The 27,391-nt window shown below is 36.4% G+C and overlaps 1 protein-coding gene across 6 annotated transcripts in view; it reads left to right on the top strand.

The window, feature by feature from the left end:
- The window catches only part of TBC1D12 (TBC1 domain family member 12), a 149,132-nt gene that overhangs the window by 51,119 nt on the left and 70,622 nt on the right, over positions 1-27,391 (top strand). For 3 of the 6 annotated variants that reach the window (XM_021943487.2, XM_021943486.2, XM_021943488.2), the window contains exon 3: positions 27,056-27,171. In XM_021943487.2, coding sequence (XP_021799179.2) covers positions 27,056-27,171 — 116 coding nt within the window. Of the gene's footprint in view, positions 1-294; positions 331-4,542; positions 4,595-23,330; positions 24,401-27,055; positions 27,172-27,391 lie in introns of those variants that run through there. The other 3 variants (XM_021943491.2, XM_021943489.2, XM_021943490.2) reach the window with 3 other exon arrangements.

The following is a 27,391-nucleotide window of genomic DNA, read 5'->3' as shown; positions in this document are numbered from 1 at the left end:
TAATTTAACTTTACATGTTTTGTACCTGTAGCTTTTCAGAGATACGTGAGTTCATAAGTGAAAGAATAGATTAAATATTTTAAAACTTTTTTTATTCCTGCAGTAACTTTTATTACAAGTCTAATCAATTTTAGTGCTTTCCATGTTAATAGTAAAGAAACATAAAAAACATTTTAGGATTATAGCAAAGTCAAACTGACTGAAGTTTGACATTTAACTTGATGATCAATTCTCAAATCACAAGAACATTCGCAGTATTACTTTTTGAGGATTATCACATGTGTTCTCTTGCAGATGTGAAATTCCATTTGTGGCCTTTTGAACCAGTTGGTGAGCCAGGTTAAAAATTACATCCGTTAATTATAAATAGTATTTCAGTTATATCGTAGTTCAGTTGACCTGAGTATTTTTTTTTTTCCTAAATTAGTAGGTAAAGTTGGAATACAGCTACATTGTTTGTCTTAGGAACTCGAAACTGCAAGTGAGAATGATTTCAAATAAACCATGTTATATATAATTATGATACAATTGCATACTAGATTGAATATGCACTGTTTATGTCAAACTGATAATCTCTTAGTGAAACTTATCTTTTTTTGCTAGGCACTGCTTTTATATTGGCATCTTTAACATGAAAACGAGATTGTAGTCCTTAGATGATCAAGTTTTTCATCAATACTTGTGCCATTTTCTGGTGAAGTTTAAGTTGAGTGGTTGAATCGGTTTCACATAACTTTTGACAGGCGAGGAAAAAAGTTGTAAGATACTAATTTCTTAATCAGACAGCTTCAGATTGTTTAAAAGTAGAATAAGTTGCTTTCTTCAGTTAAGCCTTTGCTTTTGAAATTTTTTACTGCAGGAATAACATTATGGAACGGACTAGCATACATGTGTTTTGTGAGCAGTAGTTAAATGTTAAATACATAAAACTTAGAACATGTTAGAGCTTAATTTTCTGGTTTCTGATTTTATTGGTGTGTGTAATAGAATATTTGAAAAGTTTATTGGTTTTAATTATGCTTACATATCGATATTCTTGCTGTAAAATTTGACTAAGTACTGCAAAAACAAAGCAATTCTTTCACTGATGTTAAATTGCAGAGGGGCTGGACTGTGTTCAGAAGTTATTCTTTAGAAATTCAGTTTTTGAGACAGGATCTCACTCTGTTGCCCAGGCTAGAATGCAGTGGCACGATCATGGCTCACTGCAACCTTGACCTGCTGGGTTCAAATGATCCTTCCACCTTAGCCTCCCTAGTAGCTGAGACTACAGGTGCACACCACCATACCTGGCTAATTTTTTTACTTTTAGTAGAGACAGGGTCTCACTGTGTTTCCCTGGCTGGTCTTGAACTCCTGGGCTTAAGTGATCCTCTGACTTGGCCTCCCAAAGTGTTGGGATTACAGGCATGTGCCACCATGCCCGACCAGAAGTTCTTCTTGAAAAGTTAAAAAAATTGTTGCACTATTGCATGTTTTGTTTTCACCTTTATTTACGTTATCTGTTATCACCTTGAAAAGGCAGTGAATAACTACATTTCCAGTTGCATGTGTGTTCTTTATTGATGGTTAATAAATTATTATGCATTTCTATGTATAAATGGATTTCATAAAAATTAATTTTTGTGGTCTAAAGATTGGAGAGGAGCTAGTAATATTTCTGGGCCTGTGCTTCTGGGAGAAGGGAGAAGTATGAGCCTCAAGAGAGAAACCTAAATTATTAATTAAAGAAAATTAAAAGAATAAAGTTAAGTTTTCACAAATTAAACAGGGTAGAATTTGAGGGAATGTTTTTTCATTTTATCAGAAACAGAGACTTGGAAAGGGTTACAGTTTGAAAATACTCTGAATATCTATATTTGATTACAGGAATACTGTTTTGTATATCAACATTATATTAAAAGTTGTATTCATCCTGTCTTTATCTCAGACTTGTATATTATGGCAGGCTTCAGACTAAACAAACAAGATCGTGCTAATAACTCTGCAAAAATAAAATTGACTAAGGTACTCTTATATGCCAGAAAGTGATGAAATGCTTTGCCCCGAGATTGCAATTGAGCTTGAAATATAGGATGGGTTTTTTGTCTCCTAATTCATAGATCTGGAATAAAATTTATGATCTATAAAGACATCGTAATCAGCTAAACCCTGTCTATCCCAAGCATAATGGTTTGCTCAGCTCTTAGATTAAGTTGTGTAAGAGACTCTCTTTATCTTGGGCAGACGTGGTCTTGAGGTAGCAGAGGTGGGGAGTTTTTCTGCTTCTGAAACATTATTCTGGCTCCCTATAAATTGTTCACAGCATATAGAAATAGAAGGATTTACTCACTAATGTGGTTTAACATTAACCCCTTTAAGGGGGAGTGTTCCTACTGTCCATTGAACCTCAAAGTCAAGTCAGTTAATGGATATATCAGTGTATATATCAGGCTATTTTGGCTCTCTCGTTGTCTTTGAAGGAGAAGCTTCTATGCTACTATTCTTTCTTCTTGTCAATCCCCATATTTTATTTATTTAGACAGCTATTCAAAGATTCTTGCCACTCTCCCTTTGAATCCAGTCTGATCTTTTCACATATTTCCCTCCTGGTACATTTTTCTGGTAAATCGCTTTAGCTACAAAACGCAAGGCATAAAGTGTGGTAGAATACCATTCTGCTGCCAGTTCAATGTGTGACCTAATAGTAAACTCTAGGCCTTTTCTATAGGAGAACTTGAAGGACAGAATTCTTGAATTGATCTTAGATTTCCTAAGATTTTCTGGCTTATTTCCATGAATTATTTATTCAACAAATATTATGTTTAATGCAATAGGTATAATTTAGGTTCTTGACACACACACATATATATATATATATATCTCCTAGCCTTTGAGTTATTTCAGTATAACTGCAGGGGACAAGGGATAGAAGAGAATTTCATATGTAACTATAATATTGTATGGTAAGTGTTTTAGTAGAGCTGTGACAGAGTATGAGAGTACAGTTGAAAGAGTGATTTATTTTTCTCAGAGATGACATGCAAATTGTGTTCCTAAGTGTATTAGTAGGAATTAAGCAGGCAGACAAGATGGGGAAAGCCAGTCTAGATAGAGGAAATTGAAAAAGCAAACAGGAATGAATAGGATCTGTTTAGCTAATAGGACAGTATATCAAAGATACAGGGTAGATGGTGAAGGCTCATTAGCCATGAGGCTAGAGAATTGGGTTTTATCTAAAATACTTTTTTTTTTTTTTTTGAGACGGAGTCTCGCGCTGTGTCACCCAGACTGGAGTGCAGTGGCACGATCTCGGCTCACTGCAAGCTCCGCCTCCCAGGTTCACGCCATTCTCCTGCCTCAGCCTCCGAGTAGCTGGGACTACAGGCGCCCGCCACCACGCCCGGCTAGTTTTTTGTATTTTTAGTAGAGACGGAGTTTCACCATGTTAGCCAGGATGGTCTCGATCTCCTGACCTCGTGATCCACCCGCCTCGGCCTCCCAAAGTGCTGGGATTACAGGCTTGAGCCACCGCGCCCGGCCCTAAAATACTTTTAAATAAGGTACTGAGATATCAAATTTATGTATTAGAAAAATAATTCTGGAGGCATTCTAGGAGCTGGATTAGAAAACAGTAATGATCCAGCAATCCCGCTACTGGGCGTTTATCCAAACAAAAGGAAATCAGTATATCAAGGAGGCATCTGCACCCCCATGTTTATTGCAGAACTATTCCTAATAGCCAACATATGGAATCAGCCTCGGTATCCCAACAACAGATGCATGGATAAAGAAAATGTGGCATATATACACAATCGTATACTATTCAGCCATAAAAAAGAATGAAATCTTGTCATTTGTGACAACATGAGTGGAACTGGAGGACATTATGTTAAGTGGAATAAGCCAGAAATGGAAAGTTAAACACCACAAGTTCTCACTTATATGTGGGACCCAAGAAAGAGAGTTGATCCCATAGAAGTAAAAAATGTAACAGAGGATATTAAAGATGGAAAGGGTAGGAGGAAAGTGGTGGTGGGGGCTGCATGTTAGGGAGAGATTTGTTAAAGAATAAAAAATTCCAGCTAGATAGAAGGAATAAGTTCTAGTGTTTCATACCATTGTTGAATGACCATAGTTACCAATAATATACAGTTTTAAATAGCAAGAAGGAGGATATTGAATATTCGTAACACAAAGAAATGATACATGTTTGAGATGATGGATGTGGTAATTACCCTGATCTGATCACCATACATTATATGTATCAAAACATCACTATGTACCCCGTAAGTAGATAAAATTATTATGTGTAAATTAAACCAATAAAAACATCTTAAAAAGGTTAAAAAAAGAACAGTGGATTTGAGGACAAGGCTGTTAAGATTTTTAAAATAATTATTATTCTAATTTTCAAACACAGTGGATGATTAGAACTACCTAGAGAATGTGTTAAGAATACATTGGCTCCATACATTGAGTTCCTCATGTCAATTTTATGTGTTTTTAATTCTTGTGTTCCTAGCTGGTTCTTTTTCAAATCTACTGTATCACTTTTTTCAGTTTACTGTTCCCTGCTGAAATTTCAAGCTTGGCCTTTATCTCCTTGAACATAGTAAGTATAGCTATTTCATATGTCTGGAAATTCCAGCATCTGGAACTCCTATAGGTCTGCTTATATCAAATATTGTTTCTGCTAGTTTTGGCTAGCAGGTGTTACCTTACTTCTTTGTGTGCCCAGTTACCTTTGCTTGACTGCTCGGTGTAATATTTCAAACATATAATATTTGAGACATCATGTATGGAAAGCAGTTTGAAGGCTAACATGATGTCATCCTTCAGAGATTTGATGAGTGTTTCTTGGGCAGTATATGTCTAGCTGTTGGTCCATTCATATGAGGCAAAACTCAAGTGCCGACTCTTTTGATCATTTTTATTTTAATTTTTTTTTTTTTTTTGAGACTGAGTCTGGCTCTGTCCCCCAGGCTGGAGTGCGGTGGCCGGATCTCAGCTCACTGCAAGCTCCGCCTCCCGGGTTCACGCCATTCTCCTGCCTCAGCCTCCCGAGTAGCTGGGACCACAGGCGCCCGCCACTTCGCCCGGCTAGTTTTTTGTATTTTTTAGTAGAGACGGGGTTTCACCTTGTTAGCCAGGATGGTCTCGATCTCCTGACCTCGTGATCCGCCCGTCTCGGCCTCCCAAAGTGCTGGGATTACAGGCTTGAGCCACCGCGCCCGGCCTCTTTTGATCATTTTTAAAAATTATTAAGTTGTGTAAGTTAGTTTTTGGTTGTTAAACCAACTTTGCATTCCAGGAATAAACTATGATCAGTCACAGTTATTATTCACCTTGCTTATTTCTGGATTAGATCTGCATATATATATATTTAAATGTAAAAACTATGGCAGTTGTAGGTTCATAGCAGATTTGAGGAGAAAGTACAGAGTGTTCCATATAACTCCTGTCCCCACATACACAAAACCTCCTTCACTGTCAGCATCTTGCACCGCAGTGGATCATTTTTTTTTATAACCAATGAACTTACATTGACACACTGTCACTCAAAGTCTGTAGTTTACGGTATCATTCATTCCCAGTGTTGTATATTTTATGGCTTTAGACAAATGTATAATGACATGTATCTATCATTGTAGTATTACACAGCATAGTTTCACTACACTAAAAATTGAGCTGTGTGTAGTCATCCTTCCCTCCCCCAATCCTCTGGAAACCACAGATCTTTTTCTTGTCTCCATAGTTTTGCCTTTTCCAGACTATTATGTAATTGGAACCAGACAGTATTTAGCTGTTTCAGGTTGGTTTCTTTCACTTAGTAATATGCATTTATATTTCCTCCATGCTTTTCCATAGCTTGATAGCTCATTTCTTTTTAGTGCTGAGTAATATTCTATTGTCTGGGAACACCACAGTTTATTTACGCATTCACCTACTGAAGGACGTCTTAGTTGCTTCCAAGTTTTGGCTGCTGTTAATAAGTCTTCTCTAAACTTATGCGTGCAATTTTTTTGTGTGGTTTTATGTTTTTAGTTCATTTTGGTAAATACCGAAGGAAGTGATTGCTGAATCATAAGAATATGTTTAGTTTTGCAAGAAGCTAGCAAGATATCTTCCAAAGTGTTGGTCCCCTTGTGCATTCCCAGCAGCATTAAATGAGAGTTCCTCTTGCACCACATTTTCTCCAGTATTTGCTGCTGTCAGTGTTTTGAATTTTGGTCATTCTCATAACTGTGTAGTGGTGTCTCATTGTCTTAATTTGCAATTCCCTAATGACATATGATGTTGAACATCTCTTCACATGCTTACTTGCCATCTGTATATCTTCTTTGATGATATACAGGTCTTTTGCTCATTTTAAAATCAGATTGTTCAATTTCTTATTGTTGAGTTTTAAGAGTTCTTTGTCTATTTTGGATAACAGTCCTTTGTCAGGCATACCTTTGGCAAATATGTTCTGTCTTTCTATGGCTTGTCTTTTCACAGAGCAGAAATTTTAAATTTTAGTGAACTCCAGCTTATCAATTATAGTAGTCTCCCCTTATCACAGTTTCACTTTCCACAGTTTTGGTTACCCATGGTCAGCTGCAGTCTGAAAATATTAAGATATTTTGTGTGTTTGTGTATGTGTGCATGTGTGAGTGTGTGTGTATGAGAGCGAGAGAACACATTCATATAACTTTTATTATAGTATTTTGTTATAATTTCTCTATTTTATTGTTAATGTCTTACTATGTCTAGTTTATAAATTTATAAAGTTGATAAAACATTATCATATGTATAGCAAAAAAGCACATACAGGGTTAAGTATTATCCATGGTTTCAGGCATCCGCTGGGGGTCTTAGAACATATTTCCCAAGGGTAAGGGGGACTACTGTATTTTAATTTTTATTTTTTTGTAGATCATGCCTTTAGTATTGATCTAAAAAGTCATCACTATACTCAAGGCCATCTAAATTTTCTGTGTTATCTTCTAGGAGTTGTATAGTTTTATACTTTACATTTAGGTCTGTAAACCATTTTGAGTTAATTTTTATGATGGATGTAAGGTCTGTGTGTAGATTGATTTTTTTTTTTTTTTTTTGGCTGTCAATGTCCAGTTGTTCCAGTACCATTTGTTGAAATGCGTATCTTTGCTCCATTGTATTGCCTTTGCTCCTTTGTCAAAGATCAGTTGACTATATTTATGTGGGCTTATTTCTGGGATCTCTATTCTGTTCCACTGACCTATTTGTCTGCTCTTTCTCCAGTGCCACACTGTCTTAATTATTGTAGCCTTTTCGTAAGTCTTGAATTCTAGTAGTGTCAGTCCTCTGACTTTTTCTTCAATATTGAGTTGGCTATTCTGGGTCTTTTGTCTCTCTGTGTAACTTTAGAATCAGTTTATCATTCCCAAAATAATTTGCTGAGATTTTGATTGGGATTGTGTTGAATCTGTAGATGAAGTTGAGAAAAGCTGACATCTAAATGACGTTGAGTCTTTTTTTTTTTGAGACAGAGTTTCGCTCTTGTTGCCCAGGCTGGAGTGCAATGGCGCGATCTCAGCTCACTGCAACCTCTGCCTCCCGGGTTCAAGCAATTGTCCTGCCTCAGCCTCCTGAGTAGCTGGGATTATAGGCATGCACCACTACGCTGGGCTGATTTTGTATTTTTAGTAGAGACGGGGTTTCTCCATGCTGGTCAGGCTTGTCTTGAACTCCTGACCTCAGGTGATCCACCTGCCTTGACCTCCCAAAGTGCTGACATTACAGGCGAGAGCCACCACACCCGGTGAGTCTTCTTAATCATAAACGTGGAACATCTCTTCGTTTGTTTTGTTCTTCTTTTTATCTTTCGTTAGAGTTTTGTACTTTTCCTCATACGGATCTTGCGTATATTTTGATAGACTTATACCTAAGTATTTCATTTTTATGGTATTATGTTTTACATTTTAAATTTTACTTGTTCATTGCTGTTATATTGTAAGAAAGTGATTGACTTTTGTACATTAGCCTTCTATCTTGTAAACTTACTGTTATTGCTTATTAGTTCTAAAAGTTTTCTGTTGATATTTTTGGACTTTCTCCACAGACAATCATGTCATCTGTAAACAAAGACAATTTTATTTCTTCTTTCCTAATTAGTGTAACTTTTATTTCCTTTTTCTATTGCATTAACTAGGACTTCTAGAACAATGTTGAAAAGCAGTGATGAGTGGGGACATCCTTGCCTTGTTCTTGATCTTAGAGAGACAGCTTCTAGCTTCTCACCATTAAGTATGATGTTAGCTATAGGTTTTTTGTAGATTTTCTTTATCAAGTTGAGGAAGTTCCCATCTATTCCTAGTTTACTGAGAAGTTTCATCATGAATGGTGTTGGATGTTGTCAAATGCTTTTCCAACGTCTATTGATGTTTTATCATGTGATTTTTGTTCTTTAGCCTCTTGATGCAATTGATTAAATTAATTGATTTTTTTTTTTAACATTGAACCAATTGTGCATACCTAGGATAAATTCCACATGGTCATGGTATAGAATTCTTTTTATACATTGTTGGATTAGATTTGCTAATATTTTCTTGAGGATTTTTTGCATTTACGTTCATAAGAGATACTGGTCTGTATGTTTCTGTTTTGGTAATGCCTTTGTCTAGTTTTGGTATTAGAGTAATGCTGGCTTCATATAATGAGTGATGAAGTATTTCCTCTCCATCTATCTTATGGAAGAGATTATAGATAATTGATACAATTTCTTCCTTAAATATTTGGTAGAATTCATCAGTGAACCCATCTGGGTCTGTGCTTTCTGTTTTGGAAGATTATTAATTATTGATTCAATTTCTTCTTATGTTAGTTTGGGTATATTTCAAGGAATTGGTTCATTTCATTCAGGTTATCAAATTTTGGGCATAGAATTGTTCATAACAGGCCAGGTGTGGTAGCTCATGCCTGTAATCTCAGCACTTTGGGAGACCAAGGCGGGTGGATCACTTGAGGTCAGAAGTTCGAGACCAGCCTGGCCAACGTGGTGAAACCCTGTCTGTACTAAAAATATTAGCTGTACTAAAAATATTAATTTAAAAAAATAGCTGTACGTGGTGGCATGCGCCTGTAGTCGGCCAACTCCTTGGGAGGCTGAGGCAGGAGAATCGCTTGAACCCGGGAAGTGGAAGTTCCAGTGAGCCAGGATAGCACCTGGACAACAGAGCACAAGACTCTATCTCAAAAAAAAAAAAAAAGAATTGTTCATAATATTTCTTCATTATCCTTTTTAACATCCTTGGGCTCTGTAGTGATGTCTCCACTTTCATTTCTGATATTGGTAATTTGTGTCTTTTTTTTTTTTTTCTCTTAGTTATCCTAGCAAGAGGATTATCAATTTTATTGTTCTCTTTAAAGAACTGTTAGCTTTTGGTTTTGTTGATTTTTCTCTACTGACTTCCTGTTTTTAATTTTATTGATTCCTGCTCTTTATTTTTATTTATTTTTTTCTGCTTCCTTTGTAATTAATTAGCTCGAATTTTTCTTGTTAAGGTGGAAGCTTAGATGATTGATTTTAGATCTTCTTTTCTCATATATTCATTCAAAGCATTACTTTTGCCTCTAATACTGTATTTGCTGCATCTCACAAATTTCATAAGTTGTATTTTCATTTTCCTATAGTTAAAAATATTTTAAAATTATCCTTAAGATTTCTTCTTTGACACATGTGTTATTTAGAAGTGTGTTGTTTAATCTCCAAGTATTTGGGGATTTTTCAGGAATCTCTCTCTGTCAATTTCTAGTTTAATTTCATTGAGATCTGAGAGCAGACATTTTATGATTTCTGTTATTTTAAACTTGTTAAGGTGTATTTTGTGGCCTAGAATGTAGTCTGTATTGGTCGATGTTCCATGTTAGCTTGAGAAGAATGTTTCATCTGCTGTTGTTGGATGTAGTAGTCTACAGATGTCAATTACATGCAGTTGACTGATGGTACTGTTGAGTTCAGCTATGTCCTTACTGATTTTCCGACTGCTGGATCTGTCTATTTCTGATAGAGGCTTTAAAGTTTTCCAGTGTAATAGTAGATTCATCTGTTTCTCCTTGTAGTTCTACCTGTTTTTGCCTCATGTATTTTGACCACTCTGTTTTTAGTTGCATACATGATAAGAATTGTTATGTCTTCTTGGATTATTAACCACTTTATTATGTAATGCCCTTCTTTATTCCTGATAAATTTCCTTGCTGTGAAGTCTGCTCTGTCCAAGATTACTATAGCTACTCCTGTTGTCTTTGATTAGTGTTGGGATGGTATATCTTTCTCCATCCCTTGTCTTTTAATCTATATGTGCCTTTATAGTTAAAGTGGAGTTTTTAAAAATTTAACTTAATTTTACTTTTAAGTTCCAGGATACATGTGCTGAATGTGCAGGTTTGTTACGTAGGTGTGCATGTGTCATGGTTGTTTGCTGCACCTATCAACCCGTCATTTATGTTTTAACATCTGAATGCATTAGGTATTTGTCCTAATGCTCTCCCTCCCCTTGTCCCCCGACCCCCTGACAGGCCCCTGTGTGTGTGTGTTGTTCTTCTTCCTGTATCCATGTGTTCTTATTGTTCAACTTAGAGTTTTTTTGTAGACAACATATGGCTGGGCCTTGTTTTGTGATACACTTTGACAGTCTCTATTTTTTCATTTGTTTGTTTGTTTTGTTTTATTTTTGAGACAGAATCTTGCTCTGTTGCCCAGGCTGGAGTGCAGTGGTGCAGTCATAGCTCACTGCAGCCTCAAACTCTCGGCCTCAAATGGTCCTCCCGCTGTGTCCTCCAAAAGTTCTGGGATTATAGGTATGAGCCACTGTGCTTGGCCTCTCTGTGTTTTAATTGGTGCATTTAGACCATTGATATTTAAAGTGATTATTGATATAGTTGGATTATTATCTCTCATTTCTGTTACTGTTTGTTAGTTGTTGCCTTTATAATTTGTTTCCGGTTTTGTCTTCTACCTCTTTTCAGTCTTTAGTTTTAATTGAACATTTTATATGATTCCATTTTCTCCCATTTCTTAGCATATCAGTTATACTTCTTTTTTTAAAACTTTTTTTGGTGGTTGTCCTGGAGTTTGCAGTATGTATTTATAGCTAAGCCAACTCCACTTTCAGGTAACACTATACCTGAAAGTGGAGTTTCATGTGTAATGCAAATACCTTGTAATAACAAAACATTCCTAATTCCTGCTGCCCATCCCTTTTATTACTGCCATTCGTTTTACTCGCATGTGAGCATACACACACGAGCATACATAATTAAACACCTTATTGCTGCTGTTATTTTGAGTAAACTGTTGCTATGGTTTGAATGTTTATGCCCTCTAAAATTTATGTTGAAATGCAATCCCCACTGTGGCAGTATTGAGAGGTGGGGCCTTTAAGAGGCGATTAATTCTTTAAGAGGATTACTCTATTTTACAGGATTAATCCATTAACAGATTAATGGATTATTGGATTATCATAGGAATGGGACTAGTGACTTTATAAGAAGAGGAAGCAAGATCTGAGCTAGCATGCTCAGCCCCTCACCGCATGATGCTCTGCACCACCTCAGGATTCTACAGAGCATCCCCATCAGCAAGAGGGCTCTCATTAGATGTAGCCCCTTGACCTTGGACCTCTCACCCTCTGTAACTGTTAAGAAATAAATTCCTTTGAATTTTAGGTATTCTGTTATAAGCAACAGAAAATAGAATAAGAAAACTGTTTTCTATTAGATCAATTAAGAATAAGAAAAATTCGAGACCTGCCTGACCAAAATGGTGAAACCCTGTCTCCACTAAAAATACAAAAATTAGCCGGGCATGATGGCACATGCCTGTAATCCCAACTACTTGGGAGGCTGAGACAGGAGAATCGCTTGAACCCAGGAGGCGGAGGTTGAGGTGAGCTGAGATCACGCCACTGCACTCCAGCCTGCGCAACAGAGTGAGACTCTGTCTCAAAACAAAAAACAAAAAACAAACAAAAAAAAAAAACAAAAAAGAAGAAAAAGAAAAATATCTTCTTTAAGAAGAACTTCTTTTAACATTTTCTTGCAAGGCAGGTCTACTGTCAAATTCCTTAATAATTGTCTCAGAAAGTTTTTTTCCTTCACTTTTGAAGGATAACTTTGCAGGATACAGAATTCTAGGCTTGCAATTTTTTTCTCTCAGCACTTCAAATATTTCTCTCTACTCTTTACTTGCATTTCTGAGGATAAGTTTATATCTTTGTTCCTATAGGTAGGGTGTTTTTCCCTCTGCCTTCTTTGAAGATTTTTTGATCTTTGATTTTCTGAAATTTGAATATGATATGGCTAGAAGTAGGGGTTTTTTTATGTATATGTTTATCCTGTTTGATGTTCTCTGAGCTTCCTGGATCTTTGATTTGGTGTTGACATTAATTTGGGGGAACTTCTCAGTCCATATTGCTTTAGATATTTCTTCCTCCTTCTCTCTGTCTCTCTTCTCCTCCCCTCTCTCTTGTCCTTTGTAGTTTTCCCAGTGTTCTTGGATACTCTGCACTTTTTTCCCCCGTCTTTTTTCTCTTTGCTTTTCAGTTTCGAAAGTTCTGTTGTCATACCTCAAGTTCAGAGATTCTGTCTCAGCCATGTCCAATTTGCTAATGAACCCATCAAAGGAATTCTTTCTTTCTGTTCCAGTTTTTTAATCTTTAGTATTTCTTTTTGATTATTTCTTAAAATGTCCATTTCTTACATTATTCTTGCATGTTGTCTACTTTTTCCATTGAAACTTTAGTGCACTTCTCATAGTTCTCTTTAAAACAAATTCTGGTTTGATAATTCCAACATTCCTATCATATCTGACTCTGGTTCTAATGCTTGTTTAGTCTCTTTAGACCGTGTTTTTTTTTTTTTTTTAATAACCATTTAGTATGCCATATAATTTTTGCTGAAAGGTAGATAGAATGTGGTGGATAAAAGGAACTGGTAAGTAGGCCTTTAGTAAGGTAGTGGTAAGGTGTGGGAAAAGGGGAAGCATTCTATAGTCCTGTGATTAGGTCTTAATCTTTTGGTGAACCTGTACCCCTGAATGGTACGCTTCATAGTATTTTCAGTTTTGTTTTTTTTCCCTCTTTGACAGGACAGAATGGCCAGAGGGAGCTGGAGTTGTGTATTTCCCTTCCCCTAGTTAGGTTGGAGCAGGTAAGGTTCTGGTAAAATAGTTTCTCCTGAGGGCAGACCTTGTTAAGAACAGAATGTAAAGGAGTATTTCAAAATAATTACTTTTCCTCTCCTGCCGAAAGCACAAGGGGATTTCTCCCCCACAGTACTCACTCTGAGGACCTGGTAGAGTTCCTGGAGGTAAAACTCACAAAAGTGTATGCAACTGAGTCCTCCTGGAGTTTTGTTTTATTTTTTTCCTTTTTTAAATACCTGCATATCCCCTGGAATTCTAACATCAGACTTGTCCACACTCAGCCTCCAACAGTTTGTCTATTACAGTTTATGTTTTCCTACTCCAGCACTGGCCAGAGGTTTCAGCTTCTGGGTGTCTGCTCTGCTAAGTTGTGATTCTCCTTTCTGTGTTTGTCTCTGCAGTTTTGGGGCAGTGGTTTTCTATGTGGCTTCATGTCTCTGATGAATCTAAGAATAATTATTAATTTTTCAGTTTGCTTAGGTTTTTACTTGTTAGGATGCAGTGGCAACTTCTTGACCTCCTGGCCTCAAAAGATCCTCCCACCTTGACCCCCCAAAATGTTGGGATTATAGGCGCGAGCCACCACACCTGTCCTGGAATGGCAATTTCTAAGCTGTATACATGCTGGAGTGGAAGTCCAGAAGTCAGTTTGCTAATATTATGTTAGGGATTTTTGCTTCCATATTCATGAGGGATGTCAGTCTATAATTTTCTTTTAATGCCTTTGTCAGATTCTGGTATTGGGATAATGCAATCATCATTTAATAAGTTGAGGATTGTTTCTTTTCTATTTTCTGAAATAATTTGTGTACATTGGTGTTATTTCTTCCTTAAACATTTGACAGAATTTACCAGTGAAATAATTTAAGCCAAGGTTTCTCAACCTCAGGACTTTTGACATTTTAGGTCATGTATATGTAAATGTAAATGTAAATGACCTAAATGTAAATATTGTGAGGGGTTTTCCTGTTAAATATAGGATATTTAATAGTATCCCTGGCCTCTAAGAATTCCAGTAGTAATTACCCCCCTTCACTTCTCATTGTGACAACCAAAATGTCTTAGACATTGTCAGATGTCCTCAAGGGGGCAAAGTCAACCCCAGTTGAGAATTACTGATCTAAGTGAAGTGTGGAAGTTTTTTGTTGTTGAGTGTATTTTTAGTTATAAACTTAATGTTTTTCTTGACCTCAGATTGGGCTATTCAAATTTTCTGTTTCTTCTTGAGTCAGCTTTGGTAACATGTCTTTCAACAGATTTTTATATTTCATCTATGTTGCTAGATTTATTACAATGAAATTATTCATATTTTCTTATTTTTTTAATGTCTGCTAGGTATGTAATACAAATGTGGATAGTGATGATCTCTCTTGCATTCCTGATTTTGACAGTTTTTATCTTCTCTTTTTCTTTGATCAGTTTTACTAGGAGTTTATCAATTTTATTATGTTTTAAAAGAAACACCTTTTGTTTCACTGATTTTTACTACTTGGTTTTGTGTGTTCTATTCATTGATTTCTGTTCTTCATTATTTACTATCCACTTGCTTTGGATTTATGTTGCTTTTTTTCTAGTTTTCTAAGGTGGGTCATTCATTTTAGACCTTTTATCTTTTTAATGTATTTTAAGCTACAAATTTTCCTCTAGCTATGCTTTAGCTGCATTCCATAAATTTCAGTGTTTTCATTTGCACTCAATGCAAGATATTTTTCCTTTTCTTTTGTTACTGCCTTTACTTATGATTATGTAGAAGTATATTATTTTACTTTTAAAATATCTTGGGATTTTACAGATATGTTTTTGTAAATGATTAATTATGGATGGTCAGTGTCTCAGTCCATTTTCCATTGCTTATCACGGAATATTGGGAACTGAGTAATTTATAAAGAAAGGGAATTTATTTCTTACAGTTACGGAGGATGAAAAGTCCGTGGTCGAGGGGCTCCATCTGGTGAGAGTCCTCTTACTGGTTGGAACTCTGCAGAGTCCCAGAGCGATGCAGGGCGTCATGTGGCAAGGGAGCTGAACATATGAGCTCAGGTCTCTTTTCCTTTTCTTATAAAGCTACCAGTCCCACTCTCATGATAACATGTTAATCTGTGAACAGATTAATCCATTCATGTGGGCAGAGCCCTCCTGACCAAATTGCCTCTTAAAGCCTTCCCCCATCCCCAGTACTATCACACTGGGGATTAAATTTCAACACCAGTTTTGGAAGGGACAAATATTCAAACCATAACAGACGATATATGTTATGCAATTTCAGTGTTTTTTCAATTTATTGAGACTTGTTTATGCCCCAAATATAGCTTGTCTTACTGAACGTTCCTTGTGTACTTGAAAACAGTGTATATTTTGCAGATGTTGAGTGAAGTATTCTATAAATGTCAGTTTAGGTCATGTTAGATTGGTAGTGTTACATCTTTTATATTTTTAAATTTTTTTGCTTTTTCTACCAGTTACTGAGAGAAGAGCAATAAAATCTCCACTATAAATTACTTGGTTATTTCTCCTTTCGTTTCTGTCAATTTTTGTTTCCTATTTTTTGAAGCTTTGTTTTGAAGTTGTCTTGGTGAATTGCTCCCTTTACCATCAATGATACGTCCTTTTTGCTTTGGTAAGATTTCCCTTTATGAAGTTTTTATCTGACTTTATTAGCCACTAGAGCTTGTTTCCAGTTAGTATTTTGCAGACATTTCTGTTTTCGTCCTTTTATTCTTGTATCTGTCTCTATATTTAAACTGAGTTTCTTATAAGTAGCATATAGTTGGGTATTGCTTTTGTATACAATCTGATACCCTCTGTTTTTTAGATGGAGTGTCATTTACTGTCATTAGTGATATGATCAGGTTTAAATTTACCAACTTACTGTTTCTTTTCAAATTATTTCATCTGGTCCTTCACTTTTTTTTTCTCCTGCCCTCTTTTGGGTTGACTGAGTATTTTTGTCACTGTACTTTTTCTCCACTATTAGCTTATTAGCTTTACCTTTGTTTTACTTTTTTGGTGGTTGCTGTTGATCAGCAGTTTTCAGACATCTTAGTCTCATGATCCCTTTGGATTCTTTTTCTTTTTTTTTTTTTTGAGAAAAAGTCTGGCTCTATTGCCCAGGCTGGAGTGCAGTGGTACAGTCTTGGCTCACTGCAACCTCTGCCTCCTGGGCTCAAGCCATCCTCCCACCTCAGCTTCCCGAGTAGCTAGGACTACAGGCACATACCACTATGCCTGGCTAATTTAATTTTTTTTTTTTTTTTTTTTTTTTTGTAGAGACGGGGTCCCTTTGGATTCTCAATTATTAAAGACCTCAAAGAGTTTCTGTTTATGGGATTATCAATTATTACTATACCCCCAGTTAAAACTGAAATGTTCAAGTATTAATCATTTAAAAATCACAAGAGTAAAGCTATTATATGTTAACAAAAACAACATATTTGTGAAAAATAACTATTAAAAAACAAGTAGTGGGGAGAGTGGCATTATTTTCCATTTTTGCAGATCTCTATGGCTTAAATGAAGGCTGGATTCTCATATGTACTCTTGCATTTAGTTTTTTGCTTTATATTGTTTTAGTAAATTTAAGTACATGAAGAAAATCTCACAGAGTTATGTATGTAGTAAAGAGAAGAACATTTTAATAGTCTTTGCAGATAATTGTGGGCATTCTTCTTTGATGCCACTCCAAAATTCATCAAGTGGTTGTTTCTTAAAGGTAAGTTATAGTGTGGAATCTGAAACCATATAACTCTGTTATAGAAAAATCTATTGGTCTTTTTTGCACTTTGCCTGGGTATGTATATTTATGCATGGTTTTATAATATCATGCATTGGTGATTTGGAAAATGTAGATGCACCAGATATGTCGATCTTCCAAATATTACAGCATTGCATTATAAAATATCAAAAAATGACAGTATTATTACCGCTGATCTCTCAAAAATCTAATTCTGGGAAGCTGTTAAATATATGGTGGCATAGGTCTGGGTGCAGTGGCCCACGCCTGTAATCCTAGCATTTTGGGAGGCCAAGGCGGGTGGATCATGAGGTCAAGAGGTCGAGATCATCCTGGCTAACATGGTGAAACCCCATCTCTACTAAAAATATAAGAATTAGCTGAGTGTGGTGGCATGCGCCTGTAGTCCCAGCTACTTGGGAGGCTGAGGCAGGAGAATCGCTTGAAACTGGAAACGGAGGTTACAGTGAGCCAATATCATGCCACTGCACTCCAGCCTGGGCGACAGAGTGAGACTCTTGTCTTAAAAAATATATATGTGTGTGTGTGTGTGTGTGTGTGTGTGTATGTATGTATGTGTGTGCGCGCATATATACGTATATATGTATACATGCATGTATACACACACATATAAGAATATATATGTATATATGTGTGTATGTATATACATGTAAGAATATATATACGTATATATGCACACATATATATGAATATACATATATATACTCTTATATATGAAGTTTTTATCTGACTTTATTAGCCACTAGAGCTTGTTTCCAGTTAATATTTTGCAGACATTTCTGTTTTCATCCTTTTATTCTTGTATCTGTCTTTATATTTAAAGTGGGTTTCTTATAAATAGCATATAGTTGGGTCTTACTTTTATAAGAACCTTACATGTAAGAACCTTACAACAGCGTACTGCTGTTACCTGCTTTCTAACTTTTGTGCTGTAAACTCCTTATTTACATTTACCAGTATATTTCTGTATTAAATGACCACATATTCTCTAAAACTTTAAGAAATGAGAAAACTGTCTTTTTTATTTGTCCATATTTATTATTCTTGGTGCTTTTTTATCTCTTTGTGTATATTCATGTTTTCATGTGATACATACTTTCTGCCTGAATAATTTCCTTGAAATTATAGTGCTGGTCCTTGAAATTATATTGCTGGTCCTTGAAATTATATTGCTGGTCTATATATATGTGTGTGTGTGTGTATATGTGTGTGTATATATATACAAGTTCACAGCATTTTAATTCTTACTGAAAGGCTGGATTTTATTATTGGCAATACTTATTTTCAGTTGCTTTCCTTAAAAATCACTGGCACACTTCATCCTTTTTTGTTTGTTTTAATAAACTTTTTATTTTGAAATAACTTTAGATTTACAGAATAACTTTAGATTTTGGAATAACTTTATTATTGTGATTTTGAAAAAAATAATACAGAGAATTCCTAAATACCTCTCATTCAGTTTCACCTAATGTTAACATCTATTACCCTGTACATTTGTCAAAACTCAGAAAACTGACTGGTAGATTACTGCAGACTTCACTTGGATTTCACCAATTTTTCTATTAAAGTCCCGTTTCTCTTTCAGTGTCTACTCTGGAATACCACATTATATTTTGCTATCACAATTCCTTAGTTTCTATAGCTTTTGACAGTTTGTCATCTTTCCTTTTTTTTTAAGAACTTGACACTTTTGAAGAGTACTGGTCTGTTATTTTCTAGAATGGTCTTCAATTTGGGTTTCTCTCATGATTTCCTTATAACTTGACTGGGTTTATGGTTTTCTGGGAGAAATATGGAGATGAAGGGCCCACTTTGTCTAATTTTTAGAAAATAACTGCCACTGCAGTTTGCAGTCAGTATTTTAAATAAAAGTAGTGTTCTTGAAAAAGACATTTGTTCAGTTTAGAACTCAAATACTTTTACAAGTGCTTTTCCTTTGCACAAGTATGTAGTTGAGTTCTTTATCGGTACTTTTCCTTTTCTTTTTTGAGACAGAGTTTCGCTCTTGTTGCCCAGGCTGGAGTGCAATGGCGCGATCTCGGCACACTGCAACCTCTGCCTCCCGGGTTCAAGCGGTTCTCCTGCATCAGCCTCCCGACTAGCTGGGATTACAGGCATGCAACACCACACCAGCTATTTTTTGTATTTTTAGTAGAGACGGAGTTTCTCCATGTTGGTCAGGCTGGTCTCGAACTCCCAACCTCAGGTGATCTGCCCGCCTCGGCCTCCCAAAGTGCTGGGATTATAGGCATGAGCCACCTTGCCTGGCCCTGTACTTTTCCTTTTGTCACACAGAATGTTAAGAAGATGTTTACTCATATATAAATATTTAATACAATTAATAATTTTTACTGTTTTGTCATAGACATTCTTAAATGAATCTGGCCGCTGCCCCTTGCTTTTTTTAATCTTTCAGTGCATGTCCTGAAGAATACAGTGATCAGTAGTGCTATTGCTTTGATTTGTGATGGGGCACTGAGAGTTTTTGTTTTTGAGATAGTCTCTGTTGCCCAGGTTGGAGTGCGGCAGTGAGCTCATAGCTCACTGCAACCTTAACCTCCAGGGCTCAAGTAATCCTCCCACCTCAGCACCCCCCTACCCCTATGCCCGTGCAACCACACTTGGCTAATTTTTTAATTTTTTGTAGAGACAGTGCCTCACTATATTGCCCAGGCTGCTGACAATTTTATTCAACATTGCTGAGCACCATTAGTACAAGTATCAATACAGTGACAAACTATTAACACTATTAGGAATATAGCTCTGACTTTGCAGACCCCATGAAAGCATCTCCTGAACACATAGGTCTTCTGATTACACATCGAGAAACCTCCCCATTAGGGCTTTTATGATACTTATCTTTAATTTATCATGGTCTACCGTCAAATAACTTTATAGCACTTGAGTATAATGGAAGAACCTTACAACAGTGTGCTGCTGTTACCTCCTTTCTAACTTTTGTGCTGTAAACTCCTTGTTTACATTTACCAGTATATTTCTGTATTAAATGATCAAATATTCTCTAATTTTAAGAAATGAGAAAACTGACTTTTTTATTTGTCCATATTTATTATTTTTGGTGCTTTTTATCTCTTTGTGTATATTCATGTTTTCATATGATATATACTTTCTGCCTGAATAATTTCCTTGAAATTATATTGCTGGTCTGCTGACAACATATTCTCTTAGCTATTGCTTGTCTGAAAATATTTTTATTTTGCTTTCACTTATGAAAGATATTTTCTCTGGTATAGAATTCTAAGTTGATAGATGTTCTCTCTCCATTTTTTTTTCTTTTAGCAATTTAAAGATTTTTCTATTGTCTTTTGACTGGAATACTTTTCAGGAAAAAGTCTTATAATCCTTTTCACATTCAGTCTTTTCAACATAAGTGCTTTTTTTCTGGCTGCTTTTAAAATATTCTTCTTAACATGATATTTTAGTAAATAATTATTATGTCTTTTGGTGTGGTTTTATCTGTATTCCGCTTAGAATTTATTGAACTTCTTGGGTCTGTGGGTGTAGTTTGACAACATTTCAGCTATTATTTTCTTAAATATTGTTCTCCTTTGTACCTAGACTCCAATTACACATAATTTAGGCTGCTTGATATTGTTCCCTAAAGCTCTGCTTATATTTCTTCAATTTTTTTCCCTTTCTTTGCTTACTTTTGGATAGTTTCTCTTGCTCTGTTCTCAAGTTCATTGATAACAGTGCTACAGTTTTTAATATGCAAGATCTGAAGTGAACATTTTACTGGGTGACATTGATCACAGATTAAACATTGCAGAAGAAAGTACATTCATTGATAATTTCTTAGTTATGGAATAAATTAGCTCAAAGGAAAAATTACGTTAGACATGAACTAAAAAATGTTTGTAAATAAGCCTTAAAATATTCAGACTGATGCACAAGAAGCTTGACTTCTGAACAGAACAAAATCAAACATCATTCAGCCCTTAGCAATGTAAAATTCACAGTGTCTTACATCCAACAAAGACGACACCTTCTGGGTTTCTCCTGAATGTTTTGTGTATTCCCAGTGATGACTTTTTATTCTGGTGGGTGATAATGTGAATAATTCTCACCCCTGGGTAAGCTCTGGAAAGTGTTTTGCTTATAGCTCCTCAGGTTGTTGTTCTTTCCCCAAAAGTTCTCCTTTGCTTTGTAGGGTTTTATCGTACACATGTGTAGATCAGTATTCAGCTAAAGAGTCAAGAATACTGCTATGTTGGTTTCTGGAGTTTTTCCTTTTTTTTTTTTTTTTTTTTTTTTGTTTTTGAGATGGAGTCTCATTCTGTCACTCAGACTGGAGGGCAGTGGGGCGATCTTGGCTCACTGCAACCCTCCGCCTCCTGGGTTCAAGTGATTCTCCTGCCTCAACCTCCCAAGTACCTGCAACTACAAGCACATGCCACCACGCCCAGCTAATTTTTGTATTTTTACTAGAGACAGAGTTTCAGCAAGTTGGCCAGGCTGGTCTCGAACTCCTGACCTTAAGTAATCTACCCGCCTCCCTTCCCAAATTGCCGTGATTACAGGTGTAAGCCACTGTGCAGGACCTGGAGTTCTTTCTTGATGGGGCACTTTCTTTTCTACTACTGTGTCCCCAAAATTCTAGCCCTTTGGCCTTTCCAAACTAAAAGTCAAACTTCCTTTGGGGTCCCCCTTCCTGCCCTGATGTTCATTCAGTATTGCCTCCAGACACAACAGTTGAGTGAACCTCAGGCTCATCTTGTTTGTTCCCCCTTTGTCAGGGACTGCAGAGATTGCAGCAAGAAAGTTGGTGTGAATTACCCAGTTCACCAAGCGGGAGTCTACCCTATGTCTCTGAAGAATTTTTTTTTTTTTTTTTTTTTTTTTTGGCCAATTTGTATATACATAACTTTTAGAAATGTAGATGAAAATCAGTACTTATTTAAATTTCTCATTACATCTTCAAATCACATGGAGGAGGGCAGAACTGAGAGAACAGTAGAGAAGTGGAGTTGCTGATTGATGTTTATGCTGTGAACCTCTTGGTCAAACGGAGTCCAAAGTTAACTGATTGTATGGAGTATTCAGTTTTAAGAACTCATAAATTTGCCTAAACCTGTTTGAGTTGTGTTTTCTGTTACATATAATCAAAAACATCTTAATAAATAGCATATAATTTTGTGATGAATTTTGAAAGTACTAGTGTTAATATTTGATAATTGTTATTAGTTTTGAGAGAAGGTCTTACTCTGTCACCCAGGCTGGAGTGCAGTGGAATGATTATGACCCACTGCAGCCTCCACAACCTGGCTCAAGTGATCTCCCATGTCAGCCTCCCAAGTAGCTGAGGACTAGAGGCGCATGCCACCACACTTGGCTAATTTTGTATTTTTTGTAGAGACAGGGTTTCAGCATGTTGCCCAGGCTGGTCTTGAACTCCTAGGCTCAAGTGATCTGCCCGTCTCGGCCTCCCAAGGTGCTGGGATTATAGGCGTGAACCTCCATGCCCAGCTGTATTATTTCTAATACAATTTGTAATTTTTTTTTTTTTTACTTTTTATTTTTTTATCCAGGAGTACTGCTATATAATTTGTAATTCTGATTGCATTAAGATGGCAGGTTTGGCCGGGTGCGGTGGCTCAAGCCTATAATCCCAGCACTTTGGGAGGCCGAGACGGGCGGATCATGAGGTCAGGAGATCGAGACCATCCTGGCTAACATGGTGAAACCCCTTCTCTACTAAAAAATACAAAAAAGAAAAAAAAACTAGCCGGGCGAGGTGGCGGGCACCTGTAGTCCCAGCTACTCCGGAGGCTGAGGCAGGAGAATGGTGTGAACCCCGGGGGGTGGAGCTTGCAGTGAGCTGAGATCCGGCCACTGCACTCCAGCCTGGGCGACAGAGTGAGACTCCATCTCAAAAAAAAAAGGTGGTATGTTTAATTTATTCAGCAAATATTTAAGCTATTTTGATATGGAAATCTGTGCTATTTTCTGATAAAGATGAGCTCATACAATGTTTTAAAGCTTATTATTATTATTCTCTAGAATTTTACAGCACTTTTATGACAAGGATCTATGTGGAAAGTGCTAGAATACAACTTCTTATGTGAATGATGTTTGAGTGATGATTCTGTACAAAACTCATTCCTAGGTCGGGCGTGGTGCTCACACCTGTAGTCCCAGCACTTTGGGAGGCGGAGGTGGGTGGATCATCTGAGGTTAGGAGTTTGAGGCCAGCCTGGCCAACATGGTGAAACCCTGTCTCTGCAAAAAATACAAAAATTAGCCAGGCATGGTGGCACATGCCTGTAATCTCAGCTACTCGGGAGGCTGAGGCAGGAGAATGGCTTGAACCCTGGAGGTGGAGGTTGCAGAGAGCTGAGATTGTGCCATTGCACTCCAGCCTGGGCAATAGAGTGAGACTGTATATCTCCAAAAAAAAAAAAAAAAAAAGCTCATTCCTCTCTTACATACATAAGTTATATTCTAGCTGCTTCATTTTGAGTTGCTTTATATATTCAATGTATACTTAGTTCATGTTTTATAAAGGAGAGCTTTCATCAAACTTGGCTTTATCCAAACTTTCAGTGGTTTTCCATTTTGTTCATGATTAAGTCCAAATATTTTAGCCAGTGAAAGGCCCTGTAATTTAACCCACCCCTTTCTAATCTTATTTCTCATCATTTTTCCTATTAAATGAAATTAATGTGTTTCCCTGATCCATGCCTTTGCTTGCTCCCACTGACCTGTTCTTTTAATTCTTTCTGCCTATCAGTACCCATCATTTTTGCTCCAGTTCTGATCCCACTTCTTTAGTAAGATCATCTTTATGAGTCATCCACCATGGCCATGAGTGATCTCTCGTAAAATATACTTTATTTTTTGTTGTTTACAAAGCCAATCAACACTGGTTTCATAAGGTAAACCAAAAGCCCTTCGTTTCTAATCTCACTGTCCAGAGGAGAACCTCTTAATACTTCCTTAATAATTTTATGCATATTCAAATATGTATTAGCTTATTTGGTTATTACTAACTTTGGCCACCATATTGGAGAACACAGTTCTATTGGCTTAATTATATTGCACTTTGATTTTTCTTTTGGTAAGAGTATTTCAAAAATGGTAATGTATACTTTATATTGTATTGTACAAGAAATATACTGTCTGGGGATCTCCTTTTGTGATATTTAAGTGGATTGGGGATTCAGGCATTGTCAGTCTGATCTACCCCAATGAGCCTTTCACTGAATGATTTTATGAATCTCATTCTTTTAAATTTTCATCAGCCAGGCACAGTGGCCCATACCCGTAATCCTGACACTTTGGGAGACAGGGCGGGAGGATTGCTTGAGCCCAGGAGTTCAAGAACAGCCTTGGCAACCTAAGGAGATCCCATCTCTACAAAAAAAAAAAAAAATTTTAATGTCATACATAGCTACTTTACTGCCTGTTAATATAGCAAGATAATAGATTGTTAAAAGGCAGGCTCTGGAGCCAAACTGCCTGCTAGTAATGACCTTCAGCAAGTGAGTATACATCTTTGTGCCTCAGTTTTTCTTCACTGGGAGGGGACTGACAGTGCATGGTTACATAGTGTCAGTCAATGTTAATTGTTATTAATATATTGGTTTAAAAGTTTGATTTTGCTGTCTATGTGCATAGCCTTTGTTTGCATGGAAAAATGTTTTATTGGATAATATTCATGGTATTCTGTTAGGTAGTGAAACCGGGTTACCTTGTAGGAAAATGAAACACCATTTAAATTATAACAAATTTATTATTTTTCTATAATTTTTAGTAAGAAAAACAGCAGAAAAGGAATTTATTACATTGGAGTTTGTAATGAAGAAAAGAAACATTGAGCATGATTAGATATATATTCTAGATATTAGGAAAGAAAATTGGAAAAGAGAAAAAGAAATGAGTGACATTATTGCTTTTGATTATGAATGGCTGTATGGTTCTTTGACATGACAGTTAATAAACATAAGTGCACACAATCCTAAATAATTTGATGGAGGAGAAGTTTCTAAAAACCCAATGTGGTGATGCAAGGGAACTCTCAGATAAGCAGAGCATAGATATAGTAGATGGAAGGGAAGATGCAGAACTAAAGATGAATATGAAACTTTATAACAGTGGCTGAAACCACAAGGTAAGCTGAAGTTTGTAAGACAACGTAAGTTGTTTTTTGAAAGTAATATCTCAATTAAGGTTAAGCTTCAAAAAGATCATCAAGGCCGGGCATGGTGGCTTATGCCTGTAATCCTAGCACTTTGGGAGGCTGAGGTGGGTGGATCACAAGGTCAGGAGTTCGAAACCAACATGGAGAAACCCTGTCTCTACTAAAAATACAAAAAAAAAAAAAAAAAATTAACCAGGCTTGGTGGCACATGCCTGTAATCCCAGCTACTCGGGAGGCTGAGGTGTGAGAGTCACTTGAACCCGGGGGGTGGAGGTTGCAGTGAGCCGAGATCATGCCACTGCACTCCAGCCTGGGCAACAAGAGTGAAACTCCATCTCAAAAAAAAAAAAAAGAAAAAACAAGATTATCAAATTTTTAAGAGGTATGGAACTATCAGGTCTCATTTTACAATTGCCTGATTGAGTAAGGAGAAATAGGATTTGAGTTGGAAAGGATGTAACAATAGTATTAAAAGAATTATAGGAAATTGTAGTTAAGCAACTAAGAAGTGAAATATCTGACCACTTTAAGTGCATTTTATTTTCTTCATATAAATCAGGGTCTTACCTTGCCACCAGTGGACTTGCATAGTTCATGAAATCATTCAGTAATATTTGAGAATGTAATGAAAAATATAACTAGTGCCTGGAGATGATCAGATGCTAGCTTGATTTTTTAGAAAGGAAAAAATGTGGGTTCTGAAACTTGCAAGCTGGTAAATTTGGTATTGATCTTTGGCAAATTTCTATAAATAAATTTCAGAAGTTTGGGAACATTTGTGGAAGAATACTTGAATGGAGACATTTAAGTGTGTTTACCATATATTATATTAAATTAATTTAGGATTATCAGGTTGGATGAATTAGAAGAATACTATAGAAAGTTTCTTTAGTGAAATATTTGACAGTTTGTGGCTACATTTTTGAGTAAGATGTGTTAGCAAAGTGTTGTTTAAATTTAGAGTAAGTAGATCTATTTGTGGGCCAGGCGCGGTGGCTCAAGCCTGTAATCCCAGCACTTTGGGAGGCCGAGACGGGCAGATCACAAGGTCAGGAGATCAAGACCGTCCTGGCTAACACAGTGAAACCCCATCTCTACTAAAAAATACAAAAAAAAAAAACTAGCCGGGCGAGGTGGCGGGTGCCTGTAGTCCCAGCTACTCGGGAGGCTGAGGCAGGAGAATGGCGTAAACCCGGGAGGCGGAGCTTGTGGTGAACTGAGATCCAGCCACTGCACTCCAGCCTGGGCGACAGAGCAAGACTTCATCTCAAAAATAATAATAATAATAATAATAAATAAATAAATAAATTTAGAGTAAGTAGATCTATTTGTAATAGTAGATTGAAATCCAAAACTATCATTTCATTAGAGGTTGAATGTCACCCTTGAGAGGGATCTTCAGAACAATACAGTGGCATTGTCTATATCTTGTCTCATTTTAATCACTTGTCTCGTTTTAATCACTGATCTAACTGAAGGTTTAGTAAGTAGGCTTATCTACTTATAGATTATTCAAAGATGGTCTTGGATAGCTGATATCATAGAAGGCAATCAAGAATGTCTCCCTAAAACTTTACCTAATTAATCTAGTGTATTTCTGTCTTTCCTTCTCTTACATTTTGATACTTTGTATGTAATATATATTTATAGTTTAGGTTGCTTCAGGAAAAAAAAAAAACAAAACTTTTTTTATGTTTTGTTTTTAGTAGTGGTGAAGTGTTGTCCCTTGCCCAGGCTGGTCTTGAACTCGTGAGCTCAAGTAATCCTGCCACCTTGGCCTCCCAAGTGTTGGAATTACAGGCATGAGCCACTCTCCCAACTCCCCTCCACCTCCCAAAAAAATTTTTTATTTTTTGTCTGTTTGATATTTTTACCAAATTATTTTTTGAATTGTATGTATCTCTCATTATAGCATAATACTCTTAATGATACAGATTTAATAATACAAACTATGTTGGAGCAGTTTCTGCATAAGGTATGTTTTAATTTACTCTAGGAATATGAAGCACGAACGGGGAGGACTTGTAAACCACCACCTCAGTCTTCAAGACGCAAGAATTTTGAATTTGAGCCACTTTCTACCACTGCCCTGATTCTTGAGGATCGCCCATCGTAAGTATTTTAGTGATAATCAGTAAAACTGTTTATATTTTAAAGTTAAATTTAATTTTGTTCACTATTTTAAAAGATAGCGAGAAAGATACTGAGATAGATACACAAAGGATTTAATTTTTACAAAATTTAATCCCTGTTGTCTATCCTAAAACTATGTGGGGAGAATATATTTTTCTTGGATTTTCTGTTTGTTTAGAGACAGGGTCTTGCTATGTTG

The sequence above is a fragment of the Papio anubis genome, chromosome 11 (genome assembly GCF_008728515.1).
Source record: "Papio anubis isolate 15944 chromosome 11, Panubis1.0, whole genome shotgun sequence".
NCBI classification, from domain to species: domain Eukaryota; kingdom Metazoa; phylum Chordata; class Mammalia; order Primates; family Cercopithecidae; genus Papio; species Papio anubis.
The sequence above is the reverse complement of the archived record's forward strand: the minus strand, read 5'-3'. Positions and strand labels throughout refer to the sequence as shown.